Source organism: Oncorhynchus nerka, linkage group LG16 (assembly GCF_034236695.1).
Source record: "Oncorhynchus nerka isolate Pitt River linkage group LG16, Oner_Uvic_2.0, whole genome shotgun sequence".
Lineage (NCBI taxonomy): Eukaryota > Metazoa > Chordata > Actinopteri > Salmoniformes > Salmonidae > Oncorhynchus > Oncorhynchus nerka.
Window position 1 is genome coordinate 13704645 of NC_088411.1, and position 21755 is coordinate 13726399.

At 44.8% G+C, this 21755-nt stretch overlaps 1 protein-coding gene across 2 annotated transcripts in view; it reads left to right on the forward strand.

Moving 5' to 3' along the window:
* The first annotated feature begins 304 nt into the window (after positions 1-304).
* LOC115144064 (neurexin-1a-like) overlaps positions 305-21755 on the forward strand; it is a 67210-nt gene continuing 45759 nt past the window's right edge. For both annotated transcript variants that reach the window (XM_029684735.2, XM_065002442.1), the window contains exons 1-4: positions 305-497; positions 1290-2579; positions 9951-9965; positions 15236-15265. In XM_029684735.2, the coding sequence (XP_029540595.1) occupies positions 1835-2579; positions 9951-9965; positions 15236-15265 (790 nt within the window). In that variant the 5' untranslated portion in view covers positions 305-497; positions 1290-1834. The remainder of the gene's footprint in view (positions 498-1289; positions 2580-9950; positions 9966-15235; positions 15266-21755) is intronic.

Sequence of the window (21755 nt, forward strand, 5' to 3'; positions counted from 1 at the left end):
TCTCTTGCTCAATCAGTGATTCATTCATGACTAACGATTAATCACCTTAGATTCTCTGCAAATACTTTATCACACCGACAGTCATTATCAGTGCAAATTGGGTAATGATTCGGATGTTGCCGCCGTATTCCGTGAGTCCTCTCCGGTATTCAGATAGTGAGCGCGCGCTGTCCAAGGTGCTGCAGCAGAGCGGCCCCGCCCATCCTCTCCTCCTCTCCTCTCCCCTTCATCATCCACGTGATGCACGGAGCAGCAGACTGCACCTTCGCCTCCTCCGTAGAGAGAGAGAGAGAGAGAGAGAGAGAGATGCGTTTGGTTCCACTGGTCTGTTTGATCGAGAAGAGACTGTGATTGTTTCGGTAGGCCTATCTAACAGGTATTTACCGGGAACGGTTTGGCTGCACTCAGCATCTCCCCTCACAACGCGGTGATTGTTATCAGATGACAAGGAGAAAAGCGATGAGTAGCCACAACACCGACCAGAAGATGTGTGTAAGGTAGGCTGAGCCATTTTTATCTCGGTGTATATGTATTGTATTAGGTCTTTGCTGTAGGCTATATGTACCTATTTAATTAGAATAGCCTAATATGGGCGTTTTCCCGCAGCAGTGTTTTTGGTGTATGGATTCTTTCGCACAGGTGAGGTAGATATAAACTCGGAGTAACGGGTGAGTTCGAGCTCACTGGAGGAGAGGAATAGCCTACGCACGCACACACACACACGGAGACTCATAGGAGGGGGAGAGGAGAGAGGAATGGCCGTTGATCGATAATCGATATTTAAACCTGCTCTCATCTCACCGCGTCTTTCAATACTGTGATTCGGAACCCTAATCTCAACCACATCACTAGAGAGACAGACGCCGGAGTGGTGTGAGGTGCCTTTTTTTTCCCATGGTGCGAAAAAGGGGATAATTCGATAAACAAGGCGCATTTGAGTCATCCTCCGCATCGCTCGAGAAACCGCTTCCGAGTCCCTTGCGGAGGCACGAGGTGGTCATGTCTTTTGCCGTCAGAGAGGTAAAACGTACAGAACGTTGTAGACATTAAGGTAATGAGTCGAGCTGAAATTATACTGTTCTACCTGACTGACAATAAGTTCCATACAACACATGAAATGCATCTGAATATTCTGTATCTCTCTGAAAAGACTCACTGGTATATCACATGGTGTTGGTGATAGGAGGACTGTCTGGAAAGACTGTGTGAGAGAGAGAGAGAGAGAGAGAGAGTGCGTTTCCATGCATGTATCTGACCCAGGGTGATAGTGCTGTCTCTTCCCTCTGTAGGTCACTGGAAAGAAAAGGGTGATGACGGGACAGTGAGGGACACACTCACAGTGCTCAACCCACAAGCCCCGCTGATAGAGACAAAAAAAGAGGGGGAGATGCTCTGATAGTCTCTCTCTGTTTACGGTGTGTGACAGTGTATGACCATATTCTCCCTCTCTCTCTCTGAGGGGAACAGGCACTAACGAAGACACCGATATGGTTCTCACACTGCACCCCTCATTTCTCTAACACACACACACACACACCATTGAAGGAAGACAGTGGAGGAGGAACGAGGAGAGACAGAGACGAGAAGATAGAAGACTAACATTGGGAACACTTGGACCTCTATAAGGAGCCAGCTCCCTCACTTGACTGGCAGACAGAGGAACACCTATGGAGGGTGTAGGGTGCTACTAACGGGGCTAAGAAGACTGTAGGGTACTAGAAAGGGCCCTAAGAAGACTTAAGGGTGCTCTCAAGGATGTTTGCACCATGAGTTGTAGAGTAGTTCGTGCTGCCCAGCTCTAGCCTTTGTGTCTGCGTGTGTGTGCGTTGTGTGTATGTGTTTGCGCGTGTGTGTGATGGCGGTGTGTGTGTGGGCCGCGGCCCCCCTGCTGTGTGTCTGGCTGTGCCTCTGTAGCCTTGGGGGATCCAGAGGGGAGGTGCTAGAGTTTGGGGGGGTGTCGGGACAGTGGGGACGGTTCCCGGTGTGGAACGCGTGCTGCGAGAGCATCCTGTCGTTCAGCGTTAGAACTCACAGTGAGGACGGACTGCTGCTTTACCTTGACGACGAAGGATTCTGTGACTTCCTGGAACTATTGTTGCTACGCGGGAAACTCCGCCTACGCTTCTCCATCTTCTGTGCCGAGCCGGCTGAGGTGAGTTCCGGGGTCGCCGTGAGTGACGGACACTGGCATGTGGTTCGTGTGAAACGGGATTGGAGGAACACAAGCCTTGAGGTGGATGGAAGGATGGAGGGATGGGCAGAGGTGAAGAGCAAACGGAGAGACATGACAGTGTTTAGCCACACCTTTATGGGCGGGGTTTCCCCAGAGCTCCACGCCTCCCCTCTCCGCCTCACTTCCCCTGGCGTCAGAGACCACGCCCCCTTTGCTGGCTGGCTCACTTCGGTGACCATCAATGGATCGGCAGTTGTAATGGAAGGATCGGAGGGCGTTACCATGGGGGGAGACGGGTGTGGGCCGGACCACGTGTGTCAGAATGGAGGGGTGTGTTCTGTCGTCGAGCAGAAGAACGTTTGCGACTGTACCGACACCGGCTACAAAGGCAACGACTGCAGCGAAGGTAAGGCCTTACCCAAACCCTACCTTGAAACGTTGTGATTTCATCTCGCACACACATTTAAAAACACACACACAGGGCCGGCTCTAGCCTTTTGGGGGCCCTAAGCGATTTTTGGTTGGGTGGTGCCCTACCAAGTGGAAAATAAAATAATTGTGTCCCCCCTCTTGACACGAAAAAGGTTGCAGTTTTAAAGCAAGTTTTCTGCAGTTCTACACATTTTGCCATGGGACGGAGAGAACATTTAGCAATTCTATAACACATTTTCTGCAATTGTACACATTTTGCCATGACTTATGCCATGTAAATGATATATGAGTGAGAGTGACTAACAAAATCAGTGGGGGCCCCCAGGAGGTCAGGGTCCCTGAGCAAGTGCCTGATTGGTATTCAGACATGATTCCTACAAGTTTAGATAACTGGCTAGACTAACTTACCAATCTATAAATTGTTAGCTGACATGGCAAAAAATTGCTGATGCACAACCAAATTTCCAACCTTGTGTATTCTACTATTCTAACTCTCAATAGTATGTTGAGACCTCGACGGAGGCCCTAAGCGACCGCTTATGTCGCTTATGCCATGAGCCAGCCCTGCGCACACATACACACAGACCTCCCCTACACACAGATTTAAACTACTGGTGTTATTTGTAGTATATAGTGTAGAACATTGAAACCCATATCTTTAATATGACTGTTACATAGTGAATCACAGCACCAGCCATTCTCCCTGTCCTATATAGTGGTGGTTAGTAGATCCTAGTGGTGGTCAGTAGATCCTAGTGGTGGTTAGTAGATCGTAGAGGTAGTCAGTAGATCCTAGTGGTGGTCAGTAGATCCTACTGGTTGTCAGTAGATCCTAGTGGTGGTCAGTAGATCCTAGTGGTGGTCAGTAGATCCTAGTGGTGGTTAGTAGATCCTAGTGGTGGTTAGTAGATCCTAGTGGTAGTCAGTAGATCCTAGTTTTGGTCAGTAGAGCCTAGTGGTCGTGGGTTTATCCTTGTGGTGGTCAGTAGATATTAGTGGTGGTCAGTAGAGCCTAGTGGTGGTGGGTTGATCCTAGTGGTGGTCAGTAGATCCTAGTGGTGGTTAGTAGATCGTAGAGGTAGTCAGTAGATCCTAGTGGTGATCAGAAAACCCTAGTGGTGGTCAGTAGATCCTAGTGGTAGTCTGTATATCCTAGTGGTGGTCAGAAGATCCTAGTGGTGGTCAGTAGATCCTGATGGTCAGAAGATCATAGTGGTGGTCAGTAGATCCTAGTGGTGGTCAGTAGATCCTAGTGGTGGTCAGTAGATCCTAGTGGTGGTGGGTTGATCCTAGTGGTGGTGGGTTGATCCTAGTGGTGGTCAGTAGATCCTACTGGTTGTCAGTAGATCCTAGTGGTGGTCAGTAGATCCTAGTGGTGGTCAGCAGATCCTAGTGGTGGTTGGTAGATCCTAGTGGTGGTTAGTAGATCCTAGTGGTGATCAGAAGAGCCTAGTGGTGGTCAGTAGATCCTAGTGGTGGTCAGTAGATCCTAGTGGTGGTCAGAATATCCTAGGAGGGGTTAGTAGATCCTGGTGGTCAGAATATCCTAGTAGGGGTTAGTAGATCCTGGTGGTCAGAATATCCTAGTGGTAGTGGGTTGATCCTAGTGGTAGTGGGTTGATCCTAGTGGTGGTTAGTAGATCCTAGTGGTGGTCAGTAGATCCTAGTAGTGGTGGGTTGATCCTAGTGGTGGTCAGTAGATCCTACTGGTTGTCAGTAGATCCTAGTGGTGGTCAGTAGATCCTAGTGGTGGTCAGTAGATCCTAGTGGTGGTCAGAATATCCTAGGAGGGGTTAGTAGATCCTGGTGGTCAGAATATCCTAGTGGTAGTGGGTTGATCCTAGTGGTGGTTAGTAGATCCTAGTGGTGGTTAGTAGATCCTAGTGGTGGTCAGTAGATCCTAGTGGTGGTCAGTAGATCCTGATGGTCAGAAGATCCTAGTGGTGGTCAGTAGATCCTAGTGGTGGTCAGTAGATCCTAGTGGTGGTTAGTAGATCCTAGTGGTGGTCAGTAGATCCTAGTGGTGGTCAGTAGATCCTACTGGTTGTCAGCAGATCCTAGTGGTGGTTGGTAGATCCTACTGGTTGTCAGCAGATCCTAGTGGTGGTGGGTTGATCCTTGTGGTGATCAGTAGATCCTAGTGGTGGTGGGTTGATCCTAGTGGTGGTTAGTAGATCCTGGTGGTGGTCAGTAGATCCTAGCGATGGGTTGATCCTAGTGATGGTCAGTATATCCTTTTGGTGGTCAGTAGATCCTAGTGGCGGTGGGTTGATCCTAGTGGTGGTCAGTAGATCCTACTGGTTGTCAGTAGATCCTAGTGGTGGTCAGTAGATCCTAGTGGTGGTTAGTAGATCCTAGTGGTGGTTAGTAGATCCTAGTGGTAGTCAGTAGATCCTAGTTTTGGTCAGTAGAGCCTAGTGGTCGTGGGTTTATCCTTGTGGTGGTCAGTAGATATTAGTGGTGGTCAGTAGAGCCTAGTGGTGGTGGGTTGATCCTAGTGGTGGTCAGTAGATCCTAGTGGTGGTTAGTAGATCGTAGAGGTAGTCAGTAGATCCTAGTGGTGATCAGAAAACCCTAGTGGTGGTCAGTAGATCCTAGTGGTAGTCTGTATATCCTAGTGGTGGTCAGAAGATCCTAGTGGTGGTCAGTAGATCCTGATGGTCAGAAGATCATAGTGGTGGTCAGTAGATCCTAGTGGTGGTCAGTAGATCCTAGTGGTGGTCAGTAGATCCTAGTGGTGGTCAGTAGATCCTAGTGGTGGTGGGTTGATCCTAGTGGTGGTGGGTTGATCCTAGTGGTGGTCAGTAGATCCTACTGGTTGTCAGTAGATCCTAGTGGTGGTCAGTAGATCCTAGTGGTGGTCAGCAGATCCTAGTGGTGGTTGGTAGATCCTAGTGGTGGTTAGTAGATCCTAGTGGTGATCAGAAGAGCCTAGTGGTGGTCAGTAGATCCTAGTGGTGGTCAGTAGATCCTAGTGGTGGTCAGAATATCCTAGTAGGGGTTAGTAGATCCTGGTGGTCAGAATATCCTAGTAGGGGTTAGTAGATCCTGGTGGTCAGAATATCCTAGTGGTAGTGGGTTGATCCTAGTGGTAGTGGGTTGATCCTAGTGGTGGTTAGTAGATCCTAGTGGTGGTCAGTAGATCCTAGTAGTGGTGGGTTGATCCTAGTGGTGGTCAGTAGATCCTACTGGTTGTCAGTAGATCCTAGTGGTGGTCAGTAGATCCTAGTGGTGGTCAGTGGATCCTAGTGGTGGTCAGAATATCCTAGGAGGGGTTAGTAGATCCTGGTGGTCAGAATATCCTAGTGGTAGTGGGTTGATCCTAGTGGTGGTTAGTAGATCCTAGTGGTGGTTAGTAGATCCTAGTGGTGGTCAGTAGATCCTAGTGGTGGTCAGTAGATCCTGATGGTCAGAAGATCCTAGTGGTGGTCAGTAGATCCTAGTGGTGGTCAGTAGATCCTAGTGGTGGTTAGTAGATCCTAGTGGTGGTCAGTAGATCCTAGTGGTGGTCAGTAGATCCTACTGGTTGTCAGCAGATCCTAGTGGTGGTTGGTAGATCCTAGTGGTGGTCAGTAGATCTTAGTGGTAGTCTGTAGATCCTAGTGGTGGTCAGAGGATCCTAATGGTGGTTAGTAGATGCTGATGGTCAGAAGATCCTAGTGGTGGTTAGTAGATCCTAGTGGTGGTCAGTAGATCCTAGTGGTAGTCAGTAGATCCTAGTGGTGGTCAGAATATCCTAGTGGTGGTCAGTAGAGCCTAGTGGTGGTCAGTTAGGCCTAGTGGTGGTGGGTTTATCCTAGTGGTGGTCAGTAGATCCTAGTGGTGGTCAGTAGAGCCTAGTGGTGGTGGGTTGATCCTAGTGGTGATCAGTAGATCCTAGTGGTGGTCAGTAGATCCTAGTGGTGGTGGGTTGATCCTAGTGGTGGTCAGTAGATCCTAGTGGTGGTCAGTAGATCCTAGTGGCGGTGGGTTGATCCTAGTGGTGGTCAGTAGATCCTAGTGGTGGTGAAGTCAGTAGGTGGTGATCAGTAGATCCTAGTGGTAGTGATCCTAGTGGTGGTCAGTAGATCCTAGTGGTGGTCAGTAGATCCTAGTGGTGGTCAGTGATCCTAGTGGTGGTCAGTAGATCCTAGTGGTGGTGGTGGTCAGTAGATCCTAGTGGTGGTGGTGGGTTGATCCTAGCAGATCCTAGTGGTGGTTGGTAGATCCTACTGGTGGTCAGCAGATCCTAGTGGTGGTTAGTGATCCTTGTGGTGGTCAGAAGATCCTAGTGGTGGTGGATCCTAGTGGTGGTTAGTAGATCCTAGTGGTGGTCAGTAGATCATTGTTGATCCTGGTGGTGGATCAGTAGATCTAGTGGTGGTCAGTAGATAGTGGTGGTTAGTAGATCCTAGTGGTGGTTAGTAGATCCTAGTGGTGGTGTAGATCTAGTGAGCCTCAGTAGGTAGTGGGGTTTGATCCTTGTGGTGGTCAGTAGATAGTGGCGGTGGGTTGATCCTAGTGTGGTGTCAGTCAGAGATCCTAGTGGTGGTGGGTGGTGGTGGGTTGATCCTAGTGGTGGTCAGAAAGATCCTAGTGGTGGTCAGTAGATCCTAGTGGTGGTCAGAAGGTAGATCCTAGTGATGGTCAGAAGATCATAGTGGTGGTCAGTAGATCTAGTGGTGGTCAGTAGATCCTAGTGGTGGTCAGTAGATCCTAGTGGTGGTGGGTTGATCCTAGTGGGTGGTCAGTAGATCCTACTGGTTGTCAGTAGATCCTAGTGGTGGTCAGTAGATCCTAGTGGTGGTCAGCAGATCCTAGTGGTGGTTGGTAGATCCTAGTGGTGGTTAGTAGATCCTCAGAAGAGCCTAGTGGTGGTCAGTAGATCCTAGTGGTGGTCAGTAGATCCTAGTGGTGGTGGTAGGGGTTAGTAGATCCTAGTGGTGGTCAGGGGTAGATCTAGTGGTAGTGGGTTGATCCTAGTGGTAGTGTAGATCCTAGTGGTGGTCAGCAGATCCTACTGGTTGTCAGTAGATCCTAGTGGTGGTGGGTCCTAGTGGTGGTGGGAATATCCAGTAGATCCTAGTTTTGGTTAGATCCTAGTGGTCAGTAGTTAGTAGATCCTAGTGGTGGTCAGATCCTAGTGGTGGTCAGTAGATCCTCAGTGGTGGTCAGGTTGATCCTAGTCCTAGTGGTGGTTAGTAGATCCTAGTGGTGGTTAGGTGGTGGTGTAGATCCTAGTGGTGGTAGTAGATCCTAGTGGTAGTCAGTAGTGTAGTAGTGGGTGGTCAGTAGAGCCTAGTGGTGATCCTAGTGGTGGTTGATCCTAGTGGTGGTGGTGGATCCTAGTGGTGGAGTAGATCCTAGTGGTGGTGTAGATCCTAGAGTGGTGGATCAGTAGATCCAGTAGATCCTAGTGGTGGTCAGTAGATCCTAGTGGTGGTGGGTTGATCCTAGTGGTTGTCAGTAGAGCCTACTGGTTGTCAGTAGATCCTTGTGGTGGTTCGTAGATCCTAGTGGTGGTCCGTAGATCCTAGTTTTGGTCAGTAGATCCTAGTGGTGGTCATTGGATCCTAGTGGTGGTGAGTTGCTTTCAGAAACAAGCCTGTTTGTGTTCATCACCTCCCTGTGTGTTTGTGTGTGTGTGTGTGTGTGTGTGTGTGTGTGTGTGTGTGTGTGTGTGTGTGTGTGTGCGCGCGTGCGTCTTTAGTCTGATATCTAGGCCCCTCCTTTGTCTCCATAGCAACCCCGTCCCCTTTCTGCTGAACAAGTTACCATGGAGACAGCAGGGCTCTGAAAGAGAGACTCAGTTACATATGCTGCCCTATGCCTCCATCCCTCTACCTATTTACCTATGACACCCTCGATGTATCCCTCTTTACAGTTTCATCCTTCTCTAATAGGGTGGTCAATCGCTCAAAAAATAGTTGATTCATTTGGATTAATTGGTTGGTAAATCTCGGTTGGAAACGTAGTATGTTGTCATAAGAACATGAAATATGTGGTGAGTGTAGTGTGTTGATTAGTGTGTTGGGTGTTGGAAAGAAGGCAAGTGACATATGTTGGCGCGACAATTGTTTTGACAATAATGCAGCGCGGAGCACATTTTCGAACACCGGGACTGAAGGTGAAATTGATGTCACATTGCTTAAACCTATCCAATTATTTTAGATCAACGGGTAGGGACTGTACCAGGCCTTTAATTAGTGAAAACCAAGCTATTAGCGTTTCTTTTCACTAATTAAAGGCACAGTGCAGTCAAAAACGTGTTTTTACCTGTGATATATATATATATATATTTCCACAGTATGAGGTTGGAATAATATTGTGAAAGTGTGAAAATTATGATAATTCCGTTTTAGTGTAAAAGCTGTTTAAAAATACCACCTGAAATTTCATCTTGTTTTGGTGGGATGGAGTTTTGACCTGCCTGGTGACATCACCAGTTAATAGTTCTAAACTGCCAATAACAGCTAGTTTTCCCTTCCCCCCACTCCCAGACAGTCCTAGCAAAATTATTGCTTGAGAAAATACTCTTTACCTAGAAGCTATTTATTTTCTTTTTGACCATATTATTTGAAAACAATCACAGTAAGGTACTTAATTGTTACCCAGAACTGATTGAATATTGAGATAAAAACGGCTGCATTGGACCTTTAATAAGTGACAGAGGAAAGGGACATTTGGTTCCAAAGACACACACACACTCCAGTACTGACCCCAGCATGTTTCCCCCCTGCACTGCTGTTTTCTATCATCAGTTACCTGTTTCCATTGATCTATTAATTTACAGCAATGGTCAATGTGTGTGTCTGCGTGTGAGTGTGTGTGTGTGTGTGTGTGTGTGTGTGTGTGTGTGTGAGAGAGAACATGTGCGTGTATTCTGTGCTCTGGTACTGGAGGCTGTAAGGTAAGTTCTGGGTGAATAAATGTTCCAGATTCCAAACACACAGGTAGGAGCGTCCGCTTTCATCCACCCTGGCCACTGTGTGTGTGCGCGTGCCTGTGTGCGTGCGCTTGGTTTGGGGCACTTCAGTCGATTCCGTGTATTGAAATTCAAGCAATGTATTGAAAATCTACTATTGTTGAGGATTTTTCAATGAATTGAATTTCGATTAACTTCCTGAATTGAATAAATTGGCCGCAACCCTGACGTGTGTGTGTGTGCGTGCGTGCGTGCGTGCGTGTGGAAGAATGTAAGGCTATCAGTGCCACATGGTATCATGGTTATGTCTGGGTGGATCTGCATGTGTGTAACCAAGGTAATGGTGTGGGCGTGCATCTGTGTACCCGTGGTAACAGACGGCTGTGCATGGCGTGTTAATGAATGTCTGTCTCTCTCTCTCCTTCGTCTGGACGCTCCCAGAACACTACAACCCAGGTGGGTCTCTCTCACTCACTTTCTCTCACCCCTCCCCCCCTCTATCTTCTTCTTTACACCTATCCCATTCCTTCTTCCATGTCTGATTTGGGCACCGAAAGGTGTGTGGGCTGTGTGTGTGTAGGTTGTGTGTGTGCTGTATGTGGGTTGCAGTCAGACGGTAAGTAGACTCCCTTCATGGACAAATAAGTAGATCCATTCATGGACATATACCGGAGGTTTTAAGTGGCTCTCCACTCAAAGATAGAAACGGGCAGTGTAATAATAAGGTTTGATAAGAGGTTAGAGACCGACAGAGTAATAATAATAATACATTTGATTTGATAACCTAGGACAATTACAAGATACCCTAGGACAATTACAAGATAGCCTAGGACAATTACAAGATAGCCTAGGACAATTACAAGGTACCCTAGGACAATTACAAGATACCCTAGGACAATTACAAGATATCCTAGGACAATTACAAGATACCCTAGGACAATTACAAGATATCCTAGGACAATTACAAGATACCTTAGGACAATTACAAGATACTCTAGGACAATTACAAGATAGCCTAGGACAATTACAAGGTACCCTAGGACAATTACAAGATACCCTAGGACAATTACAAGATACCCTAGGACAATTACAAGGTACCCTAGGACAATTACAAGATACCCTAGACAATTACAAGATACCCTAGGACAATTACAAGATACCCTAGGACAATTACAAGATACCCTAGGACAATTACAAGATACCCTAGGACAATTACAAGATACCCTAGGACAATTACAAGATACCCTAGGACAATTACAAGATACCCTAGGACAATTACAAGATACCCTAGGACAATTAAAAGATACCCACAATTACAAGATACCCTAGGACAATTACAAGATACCCTAGGACAATTACAAGGTACCCTAGGACAATTACAAGATACCCTAGGACAATTACAAGATACCCTAGGAACAATTACAAGATACCCTAGGACAATTACAAGATACTCCTAGGACAATTACAAGATACCCTAGGACAATTACAAGATACCCTAGACAATTACAAGATACCCTAGGACAATTACAAGGTACCCTAGGACAATTACAAGATACCCTAGGACAATTACAAGATACCCTAGACAATTACAAGATACCCTAGGACAATTACAAGGTACCCTAGGACAATTAAAAGGTACCTAGGACAATTACAAGATACCCTAGGACAATTACAAGATACCCTAGGACAATTACAAGGTACCCTAGACAATTACAAGATACCCTAGGACAATTACAAGATTAGACAATTACAAGGTACCCTAGGACAATTACAAGATACCCTAGGACAATTACAAATACCCTAGGACAATTACAAGGTACCCTAGGACAATTACAAGATACCCAAGGACAATTACAAGATACCCTAGGATAATTACAAGATACCTTAGGACAATTACAAGATACCCTAGGACAATTACAAGATACCCTAGGTACCCTAGGACAATTACAAGATACCCTAGGACAATTACAAGATACCCTGGAACAATTACAAGATACCCTAGGACAATTACAAGATACCCTAGGACAATTACAAGATACTCCTAGACAATTACAAGATACCCTAGGACAATACAAGATACCCTAGGACAATTACAAGATACCCTATGACAATTACAGGATACCCTAGGACAATTACAAGGTACCCTAGGACAATTACAAGATACCCTAGGACAATTACAAGATACCCTAGGACAATTAAAAGATACCCTAGGACAATTACAATATACCCTAGGACAATTACAAGGTACCCTAGGACAATTACAAGGTACCCTAGGACAATTACAAGATACCCTAGGACAATTACAAGATACCCTGGAACAATTACAAGATACCCTAGGACAATTACAAGATACCCTAGGACAATTACAAGATACCCTAGGACAATTACAAGGTACCCTAGGACAATTACAAGATACCCTAGGACAATTACAAGGTACCCTAGGACAATTACAAGATACCCTAGGACAATTACAAGATACCCTAGGACAATTACAAGATACCCTAGGACAATTACAAGGTACCCTAGGACAATTAAAAGGTACTCTAGGACAATTACAAGATACCCTAGGACAATTACAAGATACCCTAGGACAATTACAAGGTACCCTAGGACAATTACAAGATACCCTAGGACAATTACAAGATACCCTAGGACAATTACAAGGTACCCTAGGACAATTACAAGATACCCTAGGACAATTACAAGATACCCTAGGACAATTACAAGGTACCCTAGGACAATTACAAGATACCCAAGGACAATTACAAGATACCCTAGGATAATTACAAGATACCTTAGGACAATTACAAGATACCCTAGGACAATTACAAGATACCCTAGGACAATTACAAGGTACCCTAGGACAATTACAAGATACCCTAGGACAATTACAAGATACCCTGGAACAATTACAAGATACCCTAGGACAATTACAAGATACCCTAGGACAATTACAAGATACCCTAGGACAATTACAAGATACCCTAGGACAATTACAAGATACCCTAGGACAATTACAAGGTATCCTACAATTACAAGATAGGACAATTACAAGATACCCTAGACAATTACAAGATACCTTAGGACAATTACAAGATACCCTAGGACAATTACAAGATACCCTAGGACAATTACAAGATACCCTAGGACAATTACAAGATACCCTAGGACAATTACAAGATACCCTGGAACAATTTCAAGATACCCTAGGACAATTACAAGATACCCTAGGACAATTACAAGATACCCTAGGACAATTACAAGGTACCCTAGGACAATTACAAGGTACTCTAGGACAATTACAAGATACCCTAGGACAATTACAAGATACCCTAGGACAATTACAAGATACCCTAGGACAATTACAAGATACCCTGGAACAATTACAAGATACCCTAGGACAATTACAAGATACCCTAGGACAATTACAAGATACCCTAGGACAATTACAAGATACCCTAGGACAATTACAAGATACCCTAGGACAATTAGAAGGTACCCTAGGACAATTACAAGATACCCAAGGACAATTACAAGATACCCTAGGACAATTACAAGATACCTTAGGACAATTACAAGATACCCTAGGACAATTACAAGATACCCTAGGACAATTACAAGATACCTAGGACAATTACAAGGTACCCTAGGACAATTACAAGATACCCTAGGACAATTACAAGATACCCTAGACAATTACAAGATACCCTAGGACAATTACAAGATACCCTAGGACAATTACAAGATACCCTAGGACAATTACAAGATACCCTAGGACAACAAGAATTACAAGATACCCTAGGACAATTACAAGATACCCTAGGACAATTACAAGATACCCTAGGACAATTACAAGATACCCTAGGACAATTACAAGATACCCTAGGACAATTACAAGATACCCTAGGACAATTACAAGATACCCTAGGACAATTACAAGATACCCTAGGACAATTACAAGATACCCTAGGACAATTACAAGGTAAGACAATTACAAGGTACTCTAGGACAATTACAAGATACCCTAGGACAATTACAAGATACCCAAGGACAATTACAAGATACCCTAGGACAATTACAAGATACCCTAGGACAATTACAAGATACCCTAGGACACTTACAAGGTACCCTAGGACAATTACAAGATACCCTAGGACAATTACAAGATACCCTAGGACAATTAGAAGGTACCCTAGGACAATTATAAGATACCCAAGGACAATTACAAGATACCCTAGGACAATTACAAGATACCTTAGGACAATTACAAGATACCCTAGGACAATTACAAGATACCCTAGGACAATTACAAGATACCCTAGGACAATTACAAGATACCCTAGGACAATTACAAGATACCCTGGAACAATTACAAGATACCCTAGGACAATTACAAGATACCCTAGGACAATTACAAGATACCCTAGGACAATTACAAGATACCCTAGGACAATTACAAGGTACCCTAGGACAATTACAAGGTACTCTAGGACAATTACAAGATACCCTAGGACAATTACAAGATACCCTAGGACAATTACAGGGTACCCTAGGACAATTACAATTACAAGATACCCTAGGACAATTACAAGATACCCTAGGACAATTACAAGATACCCTAGGACAATTACAAGATACCCTGGAACAATTACAAGGTACCCTAGGACAATTACAAGATACCCTAGGACAATTACAAGATACCCTAGGACAATTACAAGATACCCTAGGACAATTACAAAGTATAAATGTAATAAAATAGCAAATATAAACATGATATTTCTAAGGTCAAAGTGCAAAAAAACAGCATGGCACCAAAGAATAAACAAACAATTCAGGGGATAAAAAGAAAGGTCATTAGAAGGCAGTTGAAATAACGAGGCTGACTAACTCAGCACCCCCTTCGCGAATGATAGATACAATATTTTCGTTTTTTAAACGGGTAAGAGAGCAAGACCAGTGTACATAGTGCGTGTGTGTGTGTGTGATTCCGCAGTTATTTGATATATGTAGAAGCTACACACACATATACACCAACATGAGCGAGCGACAAGTTTAAACATGACGTGTGTCTTAGACGTGTGGGTGGCAGGGATGGTTGTAGAACCCCCTCTACCAGCTGTTGGTGCTCCACACAGGTCAAGGGGGCGTTCGAAAAGACTTTCATTTGCAGTGAACTGTCAGCTTGTAACAGTTACAGTTGAACGATCTGAATGAACGTACCCACATTTTACAGGAATGCGTCACTAGGTAAGGATAACCCTGGTAGTGTCTGCAATTTATTTGTCTACAATTTCCAAATTGTAATTTATGTCTACAATTTAAGTATCTACAATTTCCAAACTGAGAATCACTGTGCTATTCTAACTATATACAGTATTTAATAGAAAGACGACATTTTTATCTAATGTTCACCGCACACTAGCATCACTGTGAGCAAATGTTAGCAACGGTAGCTATCATGATGGTGTGTGTGTGTGTCTATGTGTGTATGTTTGAGCGGGTGTGTGGGCACATGTGTGTGCCTGTGTGTGTATGTATGTATGTATGTGTGTGTGTGTGTGTGTGTGTGTGTGTGTGTGTGTGTGTGTGTGTGTGTGTGTGTGTGTGTGTGTGTGTGTGTGTGTGTGTGTGTGTGTGTGTGTGTGTGTGTGTGTGTGTGTGTGTGTGTGGACAAAACCACGTCATGCTCCTCTGCTGTGCTGACTGTGCTCTTGTCTTCCTTTAAGGTCTGGCTCACCTGATGATCGGCGACCAAGGTACGACCTATTACATCACTATGACATCACTTCCCGTTCCTGCTGCTCCCCATCACCTCCCCACCTCCCCACCCCCACCACACCCCTCACCCCAAACCTCATCACCGCCGGACCCTAGACGCTGATCCAAGGTCAGGTTTGATTTTTGTCTATATTGGGTTCTTTTGGGTATATTAGGATATGGAGAGGCTTAACTGATCCCAGATGTGTGGTTAAGGTGAGGATATGGGTTTAGTGTTAGGTTATGAACTGATCCTAGATCAAGGTCTGGTTCCATGGACGGTTTGTTGTGTGTGCGTGTGCGCATGTGTGTGTGTTAGTGATGCGTGGGTTGACTCATAACCCGCAGTCCCCCTGGTTATATCTGCGGGTTTGGGGTCTTAAAATATTATGTGGATGAAGGGCAGGTGGGTGGCGGGTGGGCGTGTTGAATAAAGAGAAAATAATACATTAAAATGTCATAAATATGAACTCCACAAGAATGATACATCTATAGGCTACACTGAGGTTTTTATTTAATTATTTTGATTTGCCTTTAGTGCGTAACCTAAGCCTAAGCTTTAGGGGCTAACTGTACGCTCGCCAAAATCACAGCAATTGCCAAATGGTTTTTGGGACTTGGGCAGAAAAAGTCGATCCACTGAGGCAAATAGGCCAATGTCGGAGTTGAATTCAATAAGAGAAAAGCTGCGAAATGGAGAGTTGAAAATAAACAGGAGGGTCAGAACAGTAGGTAGCCTAATGTATGGGGAAGATTTGGTGAAGAGGTAAAAGAGGATGATTGCAGTGGGTTAAATGGAATAGTAACTGAAATCTGGACACTGACTGTAGTGTCTTTAACCTCTCACATGTAGCCTAATATAATATTAACTCCTGCAGAATGAAGCATTTCTTGCAGTAAAATGATACACCAAATGTACATTTTGACTCGGGAACAGGAGTGGAGAAATAGGATTTCTTTCAGCATCTTGAGAGAATTACTGCACGGTTAGGGACCGTATGTAAAAGTGCTATCGTTATCAGCATCGTAAAAGCTGATAGTATTTCAACCATAAAATATGCATCCAAGCCGAACTGAATTCTTATCAGGAACATGTTGGGTAGTTTTCAGAGCTTTTGATTTCCTTAAAAACGGTCAAAGGTAAAATCGTTCCATTTGATTTTGTTATTGAATTTTCTCCCCGGTCTCTAAATGTCTTTGCTGCATGAGAGAAGCAGAGATTAAAGAAAAAATGTTACCGATGTCAACTAGATTCAAGGCTTCATTCTATCGATTTATGACATTATTCTGGTGAGTGAAGGTGTATTTAGTATCCTAGGGCAACAAGTAAGACAGAAGAGAAGCTGCATGTATTTAATTACAAACAAGTTGACTAACAAATAGCCACTGCAAATAAAATGTCTTAAATTAAAAGCAGGAACATAGGCTTATCTAAAAGGCCTGTCAGAAAATTGCTCCGCCCTCTCTGTACAGCGCATTTTCTATATTTGCGACTTAGGGTCGGGTTCGGACCTCAGACTTTCACTCTATCACATATAGTCGGGCGGTTCCGGATGGGTTATTAGCAATTGAGGGAGGGTGCGAATGAACAAACAGCTGACCCGCGCATCACTAGTGTGTGTGTGTTGTTGCGGCTTGTATGTCTGTTGCAGGTTTTTGGTGCCTCATCCTAACCCCTCCCTGCAGCAATCCCTTCCCCTCCCATTGCCTGACTCCTGCACATGGGAACTCCCCTCTTATTGGCCAGTCCTCTGTTCATGTAGTTTTTTCACAGTGTATTAAATTAAACAAAAGTGTATAAAAGCAGCGCTGTCAAACACACCGCTGTAGCTCTGTCCTGTCTGTAAAGGCACATGACAACTACACAAACACACCACTACTACTTGTATTACTTAAGCTACTATTACCACTGCTCACTTTAGTGGCGCTGTACTGTAACACACCACTTCAGACTCAGAGGTAATCAAACACAGTTTGGAATGCATCAGTGACAGAATGTAGTAGTTTGTCTCTTACATTCTAAACCTCCATACAGCATACTGTAGTTGGTGGTGGGAGTGCTGCTTAGCTTGCAGTGTGGTACTCATAGAGAGAGATCTAATACAACACGGTGTAATAGTGTTCCGTTGGGAGTGTTTTGGTCTTGTTTGACGCCAGCGCTGCTTTTCTTCCTTTTCAAAATGGTTCCCCTTTGCTTTCTTAGTTTCACACAACCAACTTACTCTCTCCCCTCCTTCCCTCCTCCCTCTTTCCCTTTCTCTCTTCAACATCTGACTGTAGGAAAGCTCAGAGGTATACGATTCCTTCTTGCTTATGGCTATGTATGGCTATGAGCTCGAATGTATGGCGGTGAGCTATACTGAATGGCTACACGCTGTACTAATGTAAGATGCTGTATGTGTGTGGAATTGGAATGTTTCTTTGTTCATGTGGCTGCTGTACATGCAGGTGGTGTGTGTGCACGCAGCAATGTAAAAGCAGTCAGAGGGGGCTGAAGTGGCCGTCGGCTCGGAGTAAAGAAGCTTTCTGAAGCTGACTATCTGAAATGTGTTTCTCTCAAGAAGCGGGCGAGGGGGGGTTGTCTGTGGGTGAGAGAGAGAGAGAGAGAGAGAGAGAGAGAGAGAGAGAGAGAGATGAAGTCCTTAGATGTCTAGGGTCTGTATCTCCAAAGTGCCAGTCAGTCAGTCCTGCTCCAGTCAAACTCACTCTGGCATCAGTGTGTGCGTACATGCGTTCGGGCATGTGACTGGTGTCTGTCTCATCGGTCCCAAGGAAATGAAGTGTTTTGGATGTTGTTTAGAAGACTACTCTCGTGTCATGATGCACAACTCAAGTGTGTAATTACATTCAGCTATCGAGACAGCATACAAATACAAGCAAGACACAGACACGCAGTCTAATTAGCGATTTGATGTTATTTTTGAATAAACATTGCGAACATTGGCTAAGCAGGAGGCAGACAGGCAGTCAAAGTAGTAGTGGCTAGTAGCTACGATACGGCAACGACTCCAATGATTAGCTAACATCATCACACAAAATGCAATGTGTAAGGGCTGCGTCCTGCTTGTGCAACTGAAATATCCGTTACAACAGACAGAGAAGGTTTATGTCAGCTGTATGAGACAGAAATACAAACCCCATCTCCCCTCAATGAATTTCACTCCTTCATTCATTCGTTACAATTACAGGAACATTGACTTTTTACAGTATGTACAGCCAATTTTATGGTATTGTACTGTTTCCTTACACAGTAGATTACAGTAGATATACTGCAATATGAAATAGAGTAACTTACCACTAGCTGCCTGTAAGTTACTGTCAAATTCATGGCAACCCCTTTACAGTGTGGCTGTGGTGAGCTAGTATAGGTGTGTGTGTGTGTATGTGTGTGTGTGTGTGTGTGTGTGCTACAGAGGACAAACCAAACCATATCATCACACAACAAGCGTTCTCTAAACATGACCTTTGAGACACACACGCTCACACACACACACACACGCTCACAGACACACACATACACACTCACAGACACATACACACACACACACTCACAGACACACACACACGCTCACAGACACACACACACGCTCACAGACACACACACACACACTCACAGACACACACACACGCTCACAGACACACACACACGCTCACAGACACACACACACACGCTCACAGACACACACACACGCTCACAGACACACACACACGCTCACAGACACACACACACACACGCTCACAGACACACACACACAAATAACCTTCATCGAGTGTCTTCTTTCTGTGTGTGTTGTGTGTAAATATGCATGAGTAAGGCTGCCTGTGCATTCTCTTCACGGTATGTGTGTGCATGCATACATGCATATGTGTGTGTGTGTGTGTGGGGGTGCACTGCAGGCGCGTGAGTCGGTATGTGTTAAGAGGGAGGTGGATTGTGACTCATCACTTTTGACTCATAAAGCGTTGGCAATCAAAGGAACTAATTTTACACACACACACACACACACTACTAACCCTCACCACTACATAGACCATACACACACCAGACCGACAGAGAGAGGGGGAGGACGAGAGAGGGCCACGGAGAAAGGGAAAGAGGGGGATGTATAGGGAAGTGTTTCAGAGGAGCAGAAAGAACGACTAATGCAATTGGGAGATGAGGGGGAAGGTCAGAGAGAGAAAATAAATGGGCAGAGCCCTGATATATCTGAGAGAGACAGAACAGCCCCTCTGATACGAAGGGGGAGACGGGAGGGGAGAGAGAGACAGAACAGCCCCTCTGATACGAGGGGTGAGACTGGAGGGGAGGGAGAGAGAGAGAGGGGATAGACAAGGTACAGTATTTATCTGGGCAGAGATGGTCTACACCAGTCTATACACCATAGAGTATCAGGCTTGGCTGTCCTATTTGGCTGTCCTCCCAAACACACACAGACACAAACACAAACATGTACTGTACTTATGCTGCAATGGCGGCAAGACGAAACTGGAATGTCATTGTTTCCGATTAAACAGCGACAGCGAATTCGACCGAGGCAGTTGGAAACAATAAAACAATAAACCTGTTCCTGATGTTTTATTCCCAGGATATGTTTAGTAGAGCTTTCAGGTGATAAGAAAAAAAGGTGTTCTTATCTTTTCCCTGTCAATGAGTCTGTGTATGGAATTTAGAAACGCTGTGTTATAACATTCATCTGTCATCTGGCTATAGTTACTACCTACTGGCAACTTTGTCTTCCCTGTGGTTTCCCGTACTTCCTTTGTGCTAGCTAAATAGCTAGTTATTGGGCATAATCAGTCACCAAAGGTAACGTTCTGTTTCATGGCTGACATAGCTAGTCCCCAACTAACTCACGAGTTTATTGTAATTTAGAATATTAGCAAGGTTCAATTTGGTCCAAGTGCCTAACCAATAGACCTTATTCACACAGGGGATTGCATTTTTTAAAACAACAACATTGTTGCCTATGTGGGTGCAGCATCATTCATTGCACTTGTGAGTTGTAACTAGGCCAGCTGAAGTAGCCAGACCATTAATTATAAACCCATTTTGTTATTGATGCCCATTCCGAAGCTGTTTCTGACTTTATCATAATTTCTTAATGACCTGCGTGTGCGTGTGTGTGTGTGTGAGAGTCTTGGGATAAAACTGATCTTATCTATCTTAAGACAAAACACTGGGCTCTAACTGGAGAGATTGTCATGGCAACAGAGAGAGAGAGAGAGAGAGAGAGAGAGAGAGAGAGGGGGGGGGGGGGGGGGGGGTTCAGACTAGGGGTAAAGAGAAACCAGGCTATAGGTAACAGAGACCAGTCTATAGGTGTTAAATAGTGCTAGAAGCTAGTGTGCACTATATATTTTAAGGGTTTTAGTTTCAGGGTGGCAGGTAGCCTAGCGGTTAGAGTGTTGGGCCAGTAACCGAAAGGTCGCTGGTTTGAATAACCAAGCCGACAAGGTGAAACATCTTTTGATGTGCCCTTGAGCAAGGCATTTAACCCTAATTTGTTCCAGGGAGGCCGTACTACTATGGCTATAGAATAATAGTGAAGGCATCAAAACTACGAAATAAAACACATGGAATCATGTAGCAACCAAAAAATTGTTAAACAAATCAAAATACATTTGAGATTCTTCAAATAGCCACCCTTTGCCTTAATGGCAGCTTTGCACACTCTTAGCATTCTCTCAACCATCTTCACCTGGAATGCTTTTCCAACAGTCTTGAAGGAGTTCCCAAATATGCTGAGCACTTGTTGGCTGCTTTTCCTTCACTCTGCGGACTCTTCCCAAACCATCTCAATTTGGTTGTGGTCGGGTGATTGTGGAGACCAGGTCATCTGATGCAGCACTCCATCACTCTCCTTCTTGGTAAAATAGCCCTTACACAGCCTGGAGGAGTGTTGGGTCATTGTCCTGTTGAAAAACAAATGTTTGTCCCACTAAGCCCAAACCAGATGGGATGGCGTATCGCTGCAGAATGCTGTGGTAGCCATGCTGTTTAAATGTGCATTGCATTCTAAATAAATCACAGACAGTGTCACCAGCAAAGTACACGCACACCATAACACCTCCTCCTCCTCCTCCATACTTTACGGTGGGATATACACATGCACAGATCATCTGTTCTCCCACACTGCATCTCACAAAGATACGGCTGTTGGAACCATAATCTCAATTTTGGACTCCAGACCAAAGAACAAATTTCCACCGGTCTAATGTCCATTGCTCATATTTCTTGGCCCAAGCAAGTCTCTGATTCTTGTTGGTGTCCTCTAGTAGTGGTTTGACCACGAAGGCCTGATTCACAGTCTCCTCTGAACAGTTGATGTCGATGTGTCGGTTACTTGAACTCTGTGAATATTTATTTGGGCTGCAATTTCTGAGGCTGGTAACTCTAATGAACGTATCCTCTGCAGCAGAGGTAACTCTGGGTCTTCCATTCCTGTAGCGGTCCTCATGAGAGCCAGTTTCATCATAGCGCTTGATGGT